The 19132-nt window shown below is 37.7% G+C and overlaps 1 protein-coding gene across 3 annotated transcripts in view; it reads right to left on the reverse strand.

Annotated features, from left to right (window-relative positions):
- PARN (poly(A)-specific ribonuclease) overlaps positions 1-19132 on the reverse strand; it is a 40032-nt gene that overhangs the window by 8499 nt on the left and 12401 nt on the right. For all 3 annotated transcript variants that reach the window (XM_021411202.1, XM_021411204.1, XM_021411203.1), the window contains 9 exons: positions 18633-18676; positions 18137-18179; positions 16694-16769; positions 15489-15599; positions 15332-15401; positions 14647-14702; positions 12271-12357; positions 8402-8476; positions 97-286 (listed from right to left, as the gene is read on the reverse strand). In XM_021411202.1, the coding sequence (XP_021266877.1) occupies positions 97-286; positions 8402-8476; positions 12271-12357; positions 14647-14702; positions 15332-15401; positions 15489-15599; positions 16694-16769; positions 18137-18179; positions 18633-18676 (752 nt within the window). The remainder of the gene's footprint in view (positions 1-96; positions 287-8401; positions 8477-12270; positions 12358-14646; positions 14703-15331; positions 15402-15488; positions 15600-16693; positions 16770-18136; positions 18180-18632; positions 18677-19132) is intronic.

A 19132-nucleotide genomic window follows, 5' to 3' on the forward strand; every position in this document is an offset into this window, starting at 1 on the left:
GTACGGAGAAAAATGACAAAATATGAACTATCTCAAAAGCTCCATGCTTTTGATGAAAATATAAATATAAGGAGTCTGCAATACAGAAAGTCTCACCTGTTAACACAGTAGTATCGACTCTGGGAAACGTAAGGTGCACCTTGAGTTTTCAACCGTTTTCTCTCCATCTCCTTCCAACTATCTTCTGTACATTTTCTCTTTGCTCGCTTTTCTTCATGTTTTTTCTCAACATATTCTGCGTATGTCTGGATCCTGTAACTTTCAGCATACCTGCTGGTGTTTACAGCTATGGGAAATACGAGTGACGTTATGAACAAAACACTTAAATGACAACACGCCTTCTTCTGAGATAACTTATTTTTAAGAATAGAAGGCAGCAAAGTATTTTTCTATTCATATAAATGTCTAGCTAGTTCCACTGTTAGCAGCAAAATAAACAAACAAATAGGTGTACTCTCCTAAATCCACACTGCATGTTTGAGTTTCATATTCAAGAAGTGAAGTGAGTGAGACTTCCCACAAGAAGGGTTAATTCTGCTTAAGACTTGTTTTAAATTAGAAACCATCAATTCTTCAGTCATGGTCCTCTTCCAGATTGCTTGCTGGCAAAAAAAAGATTTCCTGGATTTTTTCCCTTTTAGTCCCATTACTTAACCCAGCAGGTTTATTTTGCATGTCTGCCAGGAAAAGACGACATTTGCAAAGGCTCTGCCAAAACTCTGTTCGATTGCTGTGCAAAATAAGCTTATTTGAGCTGCATTTTTTGTTGCACAAGATACCAGTGGAAGCAGCACTTAACTGGAATCCAGCTGCTCCCTCCTTATATCTTGCTAATGTTCCACTTCTCCACTTAACTAACAAAGAATACTGCCAGTTTGAGGCAGAAGGATTTGAGTCAACACAAAATTAGAATCACCTAGAAAGAAAAAACTGTCACTGCCTGCACTCTGCAACAATTTACCAATGTTCCTTCAAGTCCCAGCATCTTCACAGATCTGTCTTCAATCTGCAAGCCAAGCTCTGGCCTAAAGCCATTACTGGAACAGATGAATCAGCAAATTAAACTGGCTGTCAACTGGTGTCTTCTACTGTTTTTAGCCTAACTCACTGAAATAAACTGTTACAAACCAGCAAATCCATTTACAAATAAAACAAAAAAACCCACATTCCTTTTCATGTATGTGGGTGGTGCATTTTAAAATACTGGAATAGTAAAGCAGAGATTAAATCCTTGTTTTATTTGTGCACTTCCAACCTTTCTGTAGAAATTTCAGATGTGTGTATCACCTTCTCATTCTAGATGAAGAGCTGTCATGGCAAATACATGGTATTATGTACTACCGCACACGCACCAGGCATAGCATGCTCCAGCATCACCAGTCAGAAATGTGGATTTGTTTTTTTCCCCTTTCAGAGTAGGTCTTCTATTCTGTATATTGACTATGCTGCTATGAAAGCAATTACCTATAGTACAAGTCACGGCACACAGATGCTGCTGCAGCAAAATCTTTCAAATGTACGTGAAACTTGGCATCTATATCTTGTATACCTATTCCAAGAATAGATATCTGCAATTACGACTAATAGTCTCATGAGACTATTGCACTAATTAAAGGCGTGTTAAACATACCTCCTTTCACACCCCTTATGTTTGTTCTGAACTGTGAAGTTGCAGGATCTGTTTGTAAGATTTAGGAGAATATATATTGCCCATGAAGTTAGGATGCAGGCATCATGAATGAATTAACAATGCTCACTGGAGTTACTGCATACCAGCCGACATTCCTAAGGGTAACATTTGTTTAGTTAAACTCAAGCATGTTTTTACTTGCTAAAATCAAGTACATAGTTACCATGGATCATCTGATAAATAGTGGTTTGTTAAAACACAATAACCATTTCACATTATTTGTTTTGCTACACACTAGGAGCCAGAGTTATGGCTCTTCCATTTAATTCCCTGACAACCCCGCTTACATTTAAGGAAAAGATAATCCTTATGTAGCAGCCTAAAGGTCATTTGAAAAAAATCTATATGAGAAAAAATATTTTCGGTCAGACGACTCTTCTTTCTTGAAATAACACCTGTATTTTTAGCAACATATTCACATTCCACACACATATTCACTTCATATATATGTATATACATATGACTGGTTCTAAAGAGTTAAATGATGACTACAATTAGCATATTATATGCTAAATTCAGCACATTAAAGGTATATGCTAAAAATACTGCTCTGTGCAATGCACAACTGAAATGAAGACGTGGAGAATTCTAAGGAACCCACGAACAATTAAATCTTGCAGGGTCTTGAATTAAAAAGCAGCTCCCTATAAAAGTTTTAAAAACATTTTCTCTGTTGCTCTTTTGATGAAGGCTGTCTATGTTACCAAACCAAATAGTTACCTTAACTCTACAGTGCCAATGGAAGAAAAGCATTGCTTGAACGTCTTGCGAATTCTACTAAAATATATCAGACTAAAGAGAATGGAATTTTTATTTACTTATTTTTAAATCATAAAGTGAAGATAAATTTTTTTCTGTGAGAAACCTGACAGTAACCAACACTACATGGCTGCATTTCATTCCATGGGATGCAGCTGTAAACTCTTAGTAGACAGACATTTTCTCAACTCTATTCACAAAAAAAGTTACCTAAACCTGATTACCCATTTTTTGTTTTTTTTTTTTAAACTATTTTTATCTAGAATGCTCACACCAATTCACCAAACAATGGAAAAACACAGTGGAATTTCAAGAGAGCAAATCCAAAACCGCTACTGTCAGATCTAGGGCCCCGTGAATGTAGCAGGGCAAGGCACCTGCAAGGACAGGCAGGGTTCTTTAAAGCCTTGCTTCGCAACACACACTAGCACGGCGGGTATGTTGCTGAGTTGGATGTATTTAGCAAACCACTTGCTAAAGCTTTAATCGAAGTAAAACGTTATCGTGAAAACAGTTTTATTTACTTTCAGCAGAATTATAGTGCATAAGTCTACTTCTCATAGTGTCAAGTAAATATATTCCAATTGTGGCTGAAGGAAGTAAAAAATAACAGCTAGCTCAGCCACAGATCGCCTGCTTTCCATTTTCCATAGCAGCCGTGCTGCTGCAAATCCTTTTGCCCACGCCAAGTACTGCAGGCTTGTACAGCCTTCCCCAATAAAGTGACACTTCATCAGCGTGCTCCTCAAGATCCTTGTCCTCAAGGAAGGTTAAAGAGGAAAAAACCCTCACTGCAAACTGCTTATAAAAAAAAATAGTTGAGAATTAGCTAGAATAAGGTATTGAGGTCTCACGGAAGATCCTCTAAGATAATCCTGCACTGAGGCATCATGGAAGGAAGGTCTGGGTTTGCTCTGAGGTCAGGAGACTATTATTTATTTATTTTTTAATAACTGATGGAAAACACTTTAGCACACGGAAGAAAGAGCCTAATTGTTTGAAACCTTATCGTGTAGCACAATTTTGGATCCCAGAATCACCTAGAAAAATTCAAAAGCCTTGAAGAAGGGAAGAATTTACTTAGTCAACACAATTCCAAAAATATAAACCTCATTCACTCTCAGAGATCATCAAAATGATTTATTCAGTCTTTTATCCAGTGATAAGGAAAGATGCCTCAATATCACTATGAGCAAGTCTCAAGTCTCCAAGTACCAGGCGTAGCATTCGGTCATTAGTACGTGTGTGCAGGCAGTTTTAGCAACCTGCCTGAAGATTCCTTCCCCAGGGGAATTCACTGGACTTTGTGTACGCGTTGCTCCTCCTCAGGTGCCCAGACTTTAAACGGGCTGGGAGCTACTGTATTAAAACATACCAAGTCTCAATATTTTGTTAGAGAAATTTTAAGACTCGAGTACAAAATGCACAAGGACAAATCATTGTGTCAGACACCATTTTTCCAAGTTAAAAAATATATCTGTTTTGTTATTTAACTCAGTATCTAATTCCACAAGCTGCATACTGACTACACAGAAGCACACAGCACAGATGGTGAAGGTGGATTTCCTCGCTTCGGGTAATCTGTCTCCTAAAGACTGATGTGCCTTTTTCCCTTTCTTCCCTTTTTCTGATAGCCTGGGCCTGTTTTATTGCTGTTTAGCACAACGAGGAGCGGTTTAAAGGTGAGACTCTTAGTTTTACAGGAGCAAGGATTATTCTAAAAACTGCAGACAGGAGCCTAAAGCCACATAGTACTAGCTTTAATATTAAAGGAAGTTTACTCAAATGCATTTATTTATGTGGATGTAACATAGCACTTTTACAAGTCCAGATATACTTGGAAAAAAACATGTTTTATGTTCCTTTCTTTTCTGCATTGTAACAATTTTTTAATTAAAAATACTGAACTTGTCTAACAAGTCTGCAGGTAACCACTGTATTGATCTTACACTAACCTTACATAATAACTGTCTTTATAAATAGAAAATTGAAGTGAAATGCTGTTTTAATGCAGGTTAGTTGGTGGCATGGATTCAAGCATCTCTATGCAAGCGTGTATGTCAGCAAAGCATCAAAGCGGCATCATCTCCTCGTCTGCCCCGCTGCACGTGCTGGGATATATTCCAGATAACAGGAGAAAAAAATTTCCCTCAACAAGGAACAAAGAGATGATGGTATAATCCACTGAGACTGTCCACACCGTGCACTTATAAGCAGGTTGTTATAAAGGATTTTAACTTTCTTAAGTTGCAGTTTAAACACTGAAAGAATTCAAACTATTTAACCTTTGCACCCTGTTTAAATTCCTCACTAACTAAAACAAAATCTACGACACATATTTCAAATAATCCCAAACAAATGAAAAGGCAGTGATGAGAAGAAAATATTGTTGCGGATACCTGACAGCAAATCTGTCCTCCTGAATCTGCATCTCTAACGCTGACAGCTGTAGAACAGCTATCTGTGCTGTGAATTATGCCACCAGTTCTACTTTGAGCCTAGGACTAGAATGTATCAACCAGCAATTCCGTTTCTTGTTGCAGACAAGATTCCCCAACTGCACAAGTACAAAGTTCACCACACCTCATTGCAGCACTTACTAGTACAGAACTGCTGGTAGAACTAGTATGCTCAAGTCTGTTAACGTACAAAAAGCGTAAAATACACAGAACACTTTCTTTCTAGTAAGAGAGACGGTCTTTAAGTACCAATAGACATTGAGAACAGACTGCTCGGGTGCAAGAGACTTTTTGGAAAGAAGCAGAATGCACTGCCATTAGATTTCATCTGACAGCTTGTTACCAATTGGGCTCCTTAGCAAGCCGCGTGGCTCCTTGATGGCGTTTCTGGTGATTTCTGAGTGGCTGCTCAGCTGGCTAACCCCACTGAGCCTGCAACAATTTTATTATTTATTCTGGACACAGGATCAGACACAGGAAAGCAGTGAGAATTCACTGTTAGAGTAGGAAAAGAATCACAGAATCACAGGGGTTGGAAGGGACCCCAAGAGATCGAGTCCAGCCCCTGCTAAAGCAGCTCCCTGCAATGGGTTCTCCTGTTTCTCCTGTTTCCCCATATTCACTGAGAAGAGACTGATAGGCACACAGTCTCAATGAACACATACAGAACTTTAAATTTCATTGGGAAGTATTCATGCTTAAGTAGGTATTATTTAAACCTTGTAATACATTGATAAAGCATGAAGTCTCTCTCTCTCTGAGAACTCACAGGTTCAGAAGGATTATTAATGGTTTCAACAAGAATTGCTGAAAGGCCATCACAGTTTCAGCTGCTGCACCTGCTTCAGTCCATTGCTCCCCTGCTGCCTGAACACACTGGGCTACTCAGTGCCCAGAGGAAGAAGATATCTTGCACGCAGTAAATTCTATACGAGCTCATGTATCAGGGCTTTAACACATGGAACAATCTAACATTATTTCAGCGCTTGCCATTTAGGATGAGCAGTTGCTTTTCACATACACTTAAAATTTCAGGTTAAGTGTATTTATTACATTTCAAAACAGCAAGTAAAAAGCTATCAGGAAGATTTCTACATTAAAATCGCTTTAAAGCATTAAAGCAGCAGTCTTAAAGTAGAGTAGAACTTGCTCACAATTAGAATGTAGATTTTATTAAATTGCACCTAAATATCAGGTAATGAGAATTAAGAGTGTTAGCAGCCAAGAGCAAGTAAATCAGGTACATTCTTCAGGTATTTTTTGTCAATTGTCTCCATTAACATATAGCTAGAAAGCAGAGAGTATTCACAGAGCATATGTAATAACCAAATGCCTCAGAACTGAAATCCAGTTTTACATTCAAACACTTCAAACATTTAACACATTTATAGGAGTCTTTCCGTATTTTAGACATTACGCCATTCTCAAGTAACAACAAATTTTGCAGGGTAAGTACAAGATGTCCAACAAAGACTCCCTAAGTGCAAAGACATAAAGAAACCTCCCTGTACAAGTGACTCTACGTGCTTTTTAGAGCAGCGACCCAGGCGGTCACTGCAAGCTGGCAGGCAACAAAATGTGAGGGAAACGTGAATGACAGCATCACTGATGCAGGGCACTAACTGAGGACTCACTAACCAGTTAACTGCTCAGAATGCTTCCAGTACTGACCAGCTGAAACACCGCAATATTTCAGGTTGCATCGAGTTATTAATTAAAATAAAATACTGTTTTAACTTTAAAATTAAGAAAAGGTTAAATCTCTCCCATCCTCCCTACTGTTGCCAGAATATTTGCATGAAATTCTGATTCCTCTAAGTCATGAGGCACTGAAATACTACTTATTTCATACTAACCTTTCCAGAAGAAAAGCCAACTTTATAAATACATGAAGCTTGAACAACATCCAAAAGCAAGTGTATCTAGCAAGATGGAAGTCGTAAGAGCCAGAAGCTGTGCACCAAAAGTTTGTTCTGAAGTTGTTTTTGTATTTATCTACTACAAGAGCTCATACTGCTTTATCACGCACTTAAAAAACATGTGTTTGGTGTCTGACAGAAATATTGAGAACACATGGAGCGTGACATGGCAACGGTGAGTTCTGCCTCCTGTACGACCAACAAAAGCAGTGTCAACCAATTAGCAAAAAGTCATTACCTGCTCTGTACAGCAAACCTCAGTGAAGCATTTTTGTTTTCAGGGTGCCAGTAACTCAGTTTTCAGCAGAGCGTAGTGCAAAAATTGACAAACGACAGCAATCTAACCTATCACTTCCACAGATCCTTAGCACAACAGTATCACAAGTTCAACAACCATTACCGACGCCGAGGACAGAGCCCACCAGGACCCAGCAACCATCTCCTCCCTGTCCACGTGCAGTGGCACTATTTCAGGAAAGCCACAGCAGGCACCCAGCCTCTTGCTGCCTACAGAATGGCTAGCAAGTGTTTGTCTGGGCGCAGCTCCTGCTTAATGCTGAAGTTTACATTCTAACTTTGCAGAGCAGTATTATTTTATACAAGAATAAACCTGTGCTACTTCTACTGACTATCAGAATGCTGCCAATACACGAGTCACATGAATAACCAAATTAAGCAAAGAGTCTTGGACATTATTATACACAGCAACATGAGAAGGTTATGGGATTTGCTTTCTGTTTTTCTGAGGTTTCTGGTTTTTGTGTTTTAAGCATGCTGTATTCAGTTTGAAACTTAAGAGCAGATCCAAACTGCCCATAAAAATACCACCCTTTACTTGTTTTTTTTCAGTAGGAAAGCAAGAGGAAAGGGGAACAAGGCTTTTTATATGCAAACATCCAGAGTTATTTTGAATTAACACTTCAACAATTAAAAACTGGAATTTCCATTCCTCCTTGTCATATGCACACTAGTGATTACAATGAGAAGTTTGAAGAGCTACTCGTTAATTGATTTAAGTAGGCTTATTCTTATCAAATAGAAAAGTATACGGAGTAATGCTTTATCACAGGTTTTTGACCATAATACTACATAATTGAGGAACATAGTTTTAAAGTCCACTGGGATTAACAGATACCTTTTATTACCTATATATTTAAAGTTGATTTCTATGCATATTAACATGAGAAATCTAGCATATTCCTAGTGTGTAGATGAACATGTTTTCAGACCACAGAAAGTATCTGAAGCCAGGAGAGTCAGAAGCAACAGAAACAGCACAGAACAGCTTATACGTGGCCTCATGGTCTACAAGAGCTGTCATTTGTTTAGTGACAAAGTTAAGCAGTCATCTACCTACAGGTTCAGGTCCTCAAGAGGGCCATGAAAAACCTCTAAAAGTCCAGTTTGGGCTCGTTGTCTTTGCTGCAACACATGCTATGAAAGTTTAGTTGCTCCTATAGCATCTTGACCAACTCAGTGGTTTTGTCACTAGAATTGCAGACGCTGCTGACTTAAGAGAATTTTAAAGCAGTTGAAGTCCCATCTTAATTCCAAAATAATTCAGAAACACTTACCTATTTGTACTTGTTCTGGCTGGCTCAATGATACAAACGCTGATGTATCATCAATCCATGAAACCTGAATGTTACCTAGAAAAGGCAAAAGAAATGATCGTTTTTAATCTTAGGCTCAGTCACATATTCCAGCTGCTGTGCCAGATGACAGATAAGAAGATGGTCAGTTAAGTGTAACTTCAGCTGAGGATTTTTTTAAATTTTTTTTTAGCAACAAGATTCCATGGCCATTTCTGCACGAGCCCAGAATCACTTCAGAAAGCAGTGACCATTAGGGCGGTGTGTTCATCCTGTGTGCCCTCAGACTCGCTTGAGTAAGGACCAAAAGGAAAAGGAAAAAAAAAACTACGAGATTTGTCTAATGCCTTCCTGACTCCTATAGAATTCTTCTGCTTTTCTGTAATTTTTTCTCGTTCCAGCCTTTTAACAAGTAATAATCAGCAGCTTTTCAGCCCTCGCTCCACGTGCCCTATATATTTCTACAACAAAAATCAAAGCAATTTTTCTAGGTAATTTCTGTTCTGTACCAAAATAAAGAACAGCTCTTGGGGTTTCAAAACCAGTCCATTCTTCAGAACTGCAACATTTCCTGAAGACGAAGAAAGGGCTGGCCCAAGTTACCACTCCCTGTTCCTTTCCCAATACAGACACAAGATAAGAAAAATCCTGTAGTGTAGGGGGAGAAAAGTGGTTCACACAAGCAGAGAACTCTGCAACACTAAATCCTCAAAATCTGGTTTGTGTCACACTACAGACTATTTCCTGGATGCACAACGAAAACTTCATTTTCATAAATAAGAGGAGGTCAAATGCACAAAGACTGCGCACCTCATTTGGAAGTTGTCACAAATGGAACAGTGACTGGAATTAAGCTCCTCCATTCATCAAACAGCTATTCCATTTTCTACAGGAGTGGCTAAAAATGTAACATTGGCACAAAAAAGAGCTTAGAAAGGAACAATCGTGTAGGCAAAGATTCCCACCCCAGACACAAGGACTTACTCTATAGTCTGAAATCCTTTTACATCTCCAGTCCTTAGAAGAGGACAGTCTGTACATGTCGGATACTGAAAACTGGTGCAACTTTTTTCAGGCAGACTAGGATATAACATTATATACACATAATGTCATATCGCCATTTAACCTTCAAGGCCTAACAAGATTTTAAAAAACGATGCAAACTAACTTAAAATGCACTTTAATTTCATGTGACTTACACTTGACCTGTGAAGGGCACTTAAACTGAAAGATGCACATATGACCTCTAACTCAGGAATCCCTAAAGTTGTAGGTTGCTAAAAGGCAGGAAAACTGTTTCACTTTGGCTCTGTTTCACACATTTCCTAATATTGCCACCTTCATTTAGCCAAAGAAAAAAGAAGTTATTAGTACATTCTACTATATTACAGTGAAGAAAAATGACCACATTGACACCACCTTAGGACTGCAAACAGTTTCTATACACCAACATCAGACAAAAGAAGTAGCTGAATCTTTTCTGTGAGTAAGGGTTGAAGCACATGTTAAATGCAAACAACATTTCCCTGGTGAATATTTGAAAAGGGTTAACAGAGCTGCCACCTTTCTGGCAGGAAGGCAGAGTGCAAAGAAAGCAAGAACAACCAAAGGAACCATTGGCACGAGAAGGGGGAGGAAAGGCCAGAAACACACACAGAAATATAGAATCCAAATTAAATAATTAACGTTTTAAAAGACACAGTACATGGAGCTCTGATGCCTATGTGAACCTAAACTACAGAAGAATATTTAGTTAGAAGTTTTTCTTTAAACTAGATTGTTCATATTTCAAAGGGACATTTTTTAAGCTCCCCTTTTTTTTTTTTTTTTTTTTTTTAAGAAAAGTTAAGCGGAGATTTTAGCAGAGGGAGGCAGGAACAAACATCACAGTGTGTGGAACCTGTAAATGAGTCTCAAAGTTGGATTTAAAAGTCATTTAAAGCTCACCTATGTAGTAGCTTGGAATACCAGAACAAGGTTTAAACACGTGAAGGATCAATTACATTTTAAAAGTAATTTATGCATCTTCAAGATCACCATGATTCCATGAATATAACTCTGTTCACTTCCCTCTCAGAGAAGTCTCTCATGCTCTCACAAATTAGAATGCATAGGTTTGACTACACTCATTTGAAATACTTTACGTAGCAGGTTTTTACAATACTTTGATAGTGTATGTTTTAATGAAAGCCCATTAAACATTAACTTAAGTAGCTGCGAAAGGTGCATACAAAAGCAATGAATTCCAGCAAATCCTGCTTTAAATACCTTCACATCAGTATTTAAAGAAAAAAATGCTTTAAGAGACTGTATAGTGCTGCAAGTACTTGCACAGTGAAATTACACTCACTCATGAGACTGTAAAAGACCTTGCAAGAACAGGTGTCTACGTGGTATGCGTGCAGTACTGAAAGACTTCACAATCATGAGCACCCCTTCTAGAGCAGCAAGTGTAAAACAGTTCCACGTCTGACACTGCAGTCCCTTCAGCTGTCTCACTGCTTTCATTAGAAACTTGAGAGGAGATTTCAACTCTAAGTCAACTACTAGGCAGTAGTAAAGACAGATCAATGTTATTATTTAACTTGACAATTTATTTACAATCCAAGTAAAAGTTTAATTTAAAAACACTTGAATTCAATTAGCATTATAAATTGAAATAATTATGTTGGTTGCTGCCACATTTTTTGTGCTTTTGGCAAATCACTTCATCTCACATGGCCCCTCCCTCTGTGTTCCCTATAGGAACACCCACAGCTGAAAAAGCGTGGGTGTTCCTATAGTTCTGAAAGGCATCATCTGCACTCTGTTTTGAGCTCCCGTGACAATAAAATCTAAAATAGAACAGGGATTAAGCATTACCAAAATACCACAAGTCTGTAAATGTAAATCTGAAAACACAAAGCTCTGGAATCTTTAGAAAACAGGTAAGTGACAATTTCAAAACTGAACAGTATTTTCAGATGTGTAAGCATGACCTCTGGTGGTAGTGATCCCTGCTTCTGTTTCACACCAACACTGAAAATGAGCTTGTTAAAATAAGTGAAGTTTTATGGCTGAGTATTTAACAGCCTACAGAAACAATATCCAAACTGTTCTCACATGGAGTTCTTACCCCTGCGAGTCTAACTGAAGAAGAATCTCAGCAACTTATATTCTAGACTCATCAAATTTGAATATTAAGTTCTATCCTGCATTATAGTAGCATCACACTGCAATGCAGATCAAGTCAGAAGGAACAGAGATCCTGAACAGACTACTGAATCACATTCTAGGTGAAGAAGAGACAAATGTTATTACTGTAGCATTATTACAGTTATACGACAATAGTTATTACTATAGTGAATCAGAGCAAGCACAGAAGTGACATCGAATATACCGAGCGACTTCCACCCTTTTATTGGTGATTAAACATCCTTACAGTTCACACCGTAATTCTTTCAATCAAGATAAGATTCAGGTTTGCCCTGAATCTCTTTGCCACTCTACGAACTATGACTTAAGTCATAGGCCTCACTCCTCAGGTCTTGATCTGCCTTTCCCTTTGGTCACCTATACAACCTCAACTCTTTACCAGGACAGGATATGAATATAAAGATGAACATTCCACAACACTCAACAAGCACCAGGTAACAAAGATTTCTAAAGAGGAGTTCAGCAGGGCAGACATTTTAGACGTACCACTACAAAGAAAGTCCGCAAGGTATCATTCGAAAATTACGGAAGATGATCTATCATTACCCATACTATGTCTGCATTCATAGTTCAAAAATAACAAAGAAAACCAGAGGTACTTCCCACTGACAGAGATGAAAAAAAAGACATAAGGAAGAATAGATTATATTACTCACCAAAGGCACTAAAAAGCTGGTAAAGGTCACTAGTCTTCCACTCTTTAGGAAAAGTGACATGAAGAACATGATCTCGTTTTGGCTGCACTGCAAAACAGAAAGTTATATATTTTAAGAAGAGTTACCACGTCCTTTAAAGAAATAGTTACCTAACATGGTCATATAACTTTTACTTTTTATTATTATAAAGAAAACAGGCCAAGACCTATGAAACAACACCAGGTACCAGGGAAAATTTGTCTGCACTTATGCATGAAGTAGTTATACAGATGATCTAGTAGGATTCTGTATAAGAAACTGAAGCAGCACAACATGCAGCAGGAACCACCCACAAAATTCATCTCTTTTGGGTTAAGTTAAAGGATAGAAAAATAAAGCAAAAAAGCAACAGACACTTCATGTTCTGGCTCTAGTTTTAGTAAGTTCTTAGCAATAATTCAATGATACCATTTTTCTGTCAATAAAAAAAAAAAACAAAAACTTAGCCCTGAAACAACATTCAAAGCAGTTTTCATTCTAGGTACAAGCCAGAACACACACACTGACAGACTTTCTATTAATTAAAGTCTACACCAGGAAACAATAGCATATAAAGGCCAACATATAAAAAACAAGCACCAAAGATCTCTTGTATATACTGAAAGATCTTGACCTCATCCAGTAAAGATCATTTGCACCCAAGAAATCAACACTAAAGACTGTGAAAGTCGTCTTCACATATTTGGTACTGTTTGACCCAGTATGTGCGACTGAAGTCCAACATTTCTAGAAAAATGGCACAAACTAGCTATAATAGTACAGAATAAACTAAGTGACAAACACAGCAACACTTAAAAAACAGTCATCTAGTTAGCTGCACCTCTTTTTTAATTTTTTTTAATTTTTATTATTATTCTTTTTTAAATGTGCAGTCTCTAAGCATAACTACCTCCAGAGTGTAGCTTTATTTTTTGCATTGTTTTACATCTTTGCAAAATTGCCACCTGCAAGCAAAAAATGTCCAGATCTTCCTCAGCCTACAGCAGTGTTTGCATCTCTGGCTGCTTTAAAAACTCCCATTTCTACTCAAAGAGCCGGGCTATGTATACTTTCTTTTTTGAAGCTTAGAAAGCATCCTTGGTTCAGATTCTGCTGGAACATCTGTATCAGTCTGTTCTGCAGGGGTGGGCTTTCAGATAAAAGAGAGAGATTTTCAGAGATGCTCTTTTTTGGCAACTCTTCTGGCAAAGCATCAAAACAATCCTGTAATTTGGCTAGCAAGTTGAAGCAGCATCTTCACAGCTTAGTAGCTTTGGCCTTCTCCCAGTGGCCCAAAGTATTTATCTACACTATCCTTCCACCCAGTATCAAACAGGGGAAGAATAATGAAATTACCATTCCAATGGATCTGCAGATCCACTGCTCAGTGATCTGATCACCTACTGCATTTGAAAACTGCATACATGCCTCTACAGTATATATTTTCCTCTCCATCTTTCTAGAGCTACATTCTGTTACCATTAAACTAGTACACAACAAAAGGGTCATCCTTTAGTCTAAGCATTTCCAATGCACGTGTGGAAAATGACTTCACAGAGAAACAATAATCATCTGGAAGAACCACTGAAGACATCCACGAATCTCTAAGATGCATCACATAAGTCATATGTAAGACACTACAAAGTTAAGCCTTCATTTAGGTCAAAAACTAGACTGACCTGCTGGGCTTCATGTTTTCTTAAGTCAAAGTGTCAGTGGTAACACTCATCCAAAGCTTTCTCCTTCATGGTATAACATCCCAGAAGAATAAGGATGTTCGTACTATTAAACATGTTTTCATTCAGCTACCTTAGCAAGCTATTACAGCCCCGTGTCTGTAAACTGGAAAAACTTAAACATTTAAAGTAATATTTCAGATAACATTTTTTAATTTCTCAAATCATTTTCTAATGAGGCAAAAAAAAAATCTAATCTGATATTTTGGTTGAAGTTAAGGAAAACAAGCTACTATATGGGAACTGTGAAGAAAGCGAGCCAAAAGATTTTTAGGATCATTTGCTATTCACTACTTTGCATCCCGCATTTACTGCCAAGGTGTGGGGGAGAGGACAGCATCTGAGTTAAGACACCACCTTTAATTAGGTCACCATTCTTAGACATCACACACAAACATCTAGCTACTATCTTCAACCCTGTAACATTTAGTTAAACCTGTCCTAGTCAATCCCCTTTATAATTTCAAATAAAAGGGGGACGTTTTTATCCTTTGATTAATGGCTAATAACCTAAACACAGCTGGAGTCCTGTATGTAAATGTACAATAATTAATCTTCACACCTCCTCTGCCAGGAAATTTGCCAGAATTGTAGTAAGTATACAATGAATTAAACTACTTACAGTCTGGTCCTTGCAAATTCAGATATGGTATGTCCATTACTCTCATAAGAAATAGCCTGAAGCAAAACAGAAAAATACCAATCGTAACTTCATCCCATAAAACCTACAAGTCATTCATGATTCTTATCCCTTAAAATGATCTATTACCCAACAAGTTAATACAATGGCTTTTTGTTATTTAGACCAGGTTTATTTCAACTTTTCCAGATTACTTAAGCATATTCAATTTTAATTTTATCAGCAGTCACAGTGCACTACAACACAAAGAACACCTGACCAGTTTTTCTTCAATGGTACTACTCCCAAATCTTGCTCTACAAATAATTATAAAATTATAGCCATAATCTCAACATTGGCATTGACAAGGCCTTTAGAAAAGTCTAGGTTATGATGGTGTAGGTTTAACTCTAGTGGCCTAGGTTTAACTCTTCTAAGTGTCCTTTTACAAGCTAGCAGAAAGTAAACCACTCTCTTCCAAATAAAAGGTGTTTACTGTACAAATTCTGGCCTCACTGCAGCATTAGTAGTGTGAAGAAGAAAGACAAGCAGAAACTGAAGTGCAAAGAAAAATGCTGTTAGCCCTTGATTCTGAGACGACAGTTATATATTTTCAGGCTAGTGTTACATTTCAAGGTTTTAGTAGGTTTGGGTTTCTATTCCTTTCTTAAGTATGGCAACTACTTACTTGTTAAAAAAAGGTTCAATGAGTTTTGATCTAGCAGACACGTGATTTTTCGGAGGACTAAGAAATGAACCTAACGGAGAAAGAAGAAATTCAGTACCTAATAGCACTACCGACAGATAGCGCTAAGGAAAAGGTCTGGTAAAGACTACATAGATACCTAGAAAGTTAGCCATGGAGATGAAGCACAGTCCAGTAATGTAAGCATCATATCCCGCTTCATGAAGCTGTTCAGAAGCTGTGTCATAACTTGGAAACCCTTCTGCACTTTCTGGAGAGAAAACATAGTTTGTCAGCACACATCATGGAAGTTACCTGCAGTCCTGTATGTTTACACATACACTTATTTTGTCACAGAGTGTCAATAGTGTTTGTAATAAGCTTTTATGATTTTCAGAAGTTTTGAACCAGGTACACCTTTTTCTTCTTAAAAAAGAATAGGTTCCCGGGATAGAAACCCAATTCTATTAGAAAACGATTAATCTCTTCTTACACATAACTACTTAGCTACGACAGAATATTAACGCAGAACAACAGAATTCCCCATACACCAAGCTTTCTCCTGACTGTCTTGCAGCTAAAAGAACAGTCACTCAGGGTGAGCGAAAACGACTAGTAACCTCTTTGTTAACTATCCAATTGAACTGTGGTTAGATTTTTCAAGAAATTTAGTTCCGTCTCTATCATTTAAGTGATTAGAAGATGTCTTTATTGACAAATAATTGAGGAGCATGCTTGGTATTTGTGTGATCTTGAGAAGTACCCCTTGAATCACCCTAAAAGTGAAGACCTCAACAGATACCTGTCTGAAGAGAAGTGCCCAAGAGTGCCCAAGTCTCCCTACCAGAGAAGTACATGTATATGGCCCTTTTTTCTCCAGCATTTCTCCCACTCCCACCATCAAAGTTATTTCACCTCAGTAGCTAGCTTCTCAGCCTCTAGAAAGATGGCTCATTTTCCTCTAGAAGTTATAGTGAGAATAGGATAGGGAGAATAAGATTAACTGTTTCAAGAGCCAGAATGGTATCCCTTACACTAAGGTACAGACTAAAAAGTGAACTCTATAATTCCATTTACTATATTACAATACACCATAAAAGAAGAATCTAATACAAGGGTGAAACATATCTAGGACTAAAAATAGTAATACAGAAATAGTAGCATAACTTAAACAATAGAAATAAGTAAACATATACTTGTATTGTGTAAATACTTACTGATTTCCATTAATAGCTCTAAATAAAACTGCTCTGTATTATGTTGCCTGATTTTAAAGTCCCTTTCAGCAAAATACTTAATATTAGTATGGAAATCTACATCTCAGGCCAAGAATAAAAAAATAAGACCATTTTGATATATCCTTACCAACTTTAGGAGGGCTGAATGGAACCTCTTTTAAGCGCTTTTCCAGTTCTGCAAGGGATGTATTATTAATGATGTCCTGCAAGAAAGGTTAGTGTTAACTGCCAAGGTCAAGCACATTTTCTCTGGAAACTGAAATCAAATAGAATAAAATGAATCCTTATTGCTGCCACCTTGTGTCCTGTTAGGACTTATACATGACCTTATTTCAAAACTAATACATCAGAGGAGTCCATCAACATAAGTTTTAAAAGGCTAACTTGCCTTGCCTACAACATAGCATCTATGAGTCACAAGAATTCATTAGTACTTTTCAAAATTCTTGAAGACAGATCATGCCAAAATTATATTATATTTGAATCTGTTTCCATGAATGGGATGTGGGGAAGGCAGCACACGGAACAAGGGAAAATATCTGAAATATCAGTCATAATGATTGAATGCATTAAAGGTGACTGCTGAAGTTTGCGTGCTGACTGGACATTATTTAATAGTTGCATAACTGTAAATACTGCTGATTTAAAGTAATACAATGACAGGGCTCATTTCAGCCAATCCTGCAGTTCAGTTTAGCCGAGTTGAATGACCTAATGTATACGTGCACATAAAACATCATTAAAAAATACACGTATTATTACATTTCTTCAAATCAAAACTTAACTCTGTTATGGAATAATCAAATATTCTGTCCATCAATACAATGGAAAAAGCATGCAGAATCAAGAGAAGAAGAAAAATCTCACACGATCTTTCTTAAGCAAACTTGTCTGACATTTTGGAGGATCAAGTTGTGTTTTTGTAATAGATCAAGACAGCTGTTCACAGTAATCAGCAAATCTGGGGTCTGAAAAGCTGTCAGGAACTCAGTACAGAGAGTAAGCTCAACTGATGCATTATTTTGGCATCCCACAGCACCATTTGGTAACAGCAACCTAAAACCTGAGCATCTACTGTAAAAACCTGTGATTTTTTTCTCCTTCCGACTACCCACTGAACAGCAGGCCACAACTGAACCTCCGGACACTCCAGGGCCTTTTTTCTAGAGAAATTTACATCAAAATTCATAATATTCTAAAGCTTTTAGCATACAAACAAGCTTTCAAGTCTTGTATGTTCATAAGTTAACACTTCCTTCTCCTCCCCTGAAGAGAGCGCAGTTTTATGCTAACTTACAGTATAAAAAATGCCCATCACATTTTAAGCAGCAAAAGCTGTACACTTGGTGATTCAAAGCTGCTGCGTTACACTGAAACTGCAACAGTCACTTGAACAAATGTTAAAGCTCGTATCCTACAAATTTCAGGAATTTTGACAAGGGGACAAGAAAAGTCTTCCTTTTTTTAAAAAAAGGATCGCAACAGAAAACGTTGTTAGATATTTATCTAAAAAAATGTTTTGATACACTCTTGTATCTCCAAACCATTCCAAAATACCATATTAATTTACCTTAAAAGGTTGCGTACTTGCCATCAGTTTAGTATCCAATAGCCTAGAAACACAGTAAGAGTTAAAGAAGTTAAAACAGAAGAATGACCTTTTCACCAAATCCTTAAAAATGTTTTGGTGAATTAGCTGGGAAGCAGCAGTTTCACCCTACTGAAACATTATTCTCAGATCTCAGAGCAGTCAAAACTTATTGGCTTTGTCCACTGACTAAACAGTAGCAAATGACGTAATCATTAGCAAATAGATGTTGTTCCAAACGTAGTGCAGACTCAAAACACCAGTCATCGTGACCAAAACCAGAAGGCAGCAAGCATCGTCTTTTGTCAAGAAGAGAATAGCACTGCTCTTGTGAAAAAAGAGACACCATGTAATATTTTTAAAACTATATTTATCTAAGTCGTTCACAATTTTACTTCTTGTCACAGCACTACCACAAATAGCATTAGTTTGATAAAAACAATACTAAAGAAGTTGAAAGTTTGAATTAAAATCTTACCGGGGAAAGACACATGATGTTACTTCTTTGAATTCACTTAGGTCCTACATTAATATTAAACCAGAAAATAAAAGCCAAGTAAGTTAATTGTTAATCACTCTCGGAATGGTAGGGAACAACAGCAACAATTATCTGATCAGCTTCTAAAATTACAGAATCACAGGGGTTGGAAGGAACCTCAAGAGATCATCGAGTCCAGCCCCTGCTAAAGCAGGTCCCTGCAATAGGTTGCACAGCTCGGCATCATGATGGGTCTTGAACACTCCACAGAAGGAGATCCCCACACCTCTCTGGGCAGTCTGCACCAGTGTTCTGCCACCCTCCCCGTAAGGAAGTTCTTCCACATGTTAGTACGGAACCTCCGATGTCCAAGTTTTAGGCCATCGCTCCATGTCCTGTCGCTGCACACCACCGAGATGCGCCCGGACTCGTCCATTTGCCTCCCACCTCCCTTCAGATATTGATAAACATCCATCAGATCCCCTCTCAGTCTTCTTTTC

This window comes from Numida meleagris, chromosome 13 (genome assembly GCF_002078875.1).
Source record: "Numida meleagris isolate 19003 breed g44 Domestic line chromosome 13, NumMel1.0, whole genome shotgun sequence".
Classification (NCBI taxonomy): Eukaryota; Metazoa; Chordata; class Aves; order Galliformes; family Numididae; genus Numida; species Numida meleagris.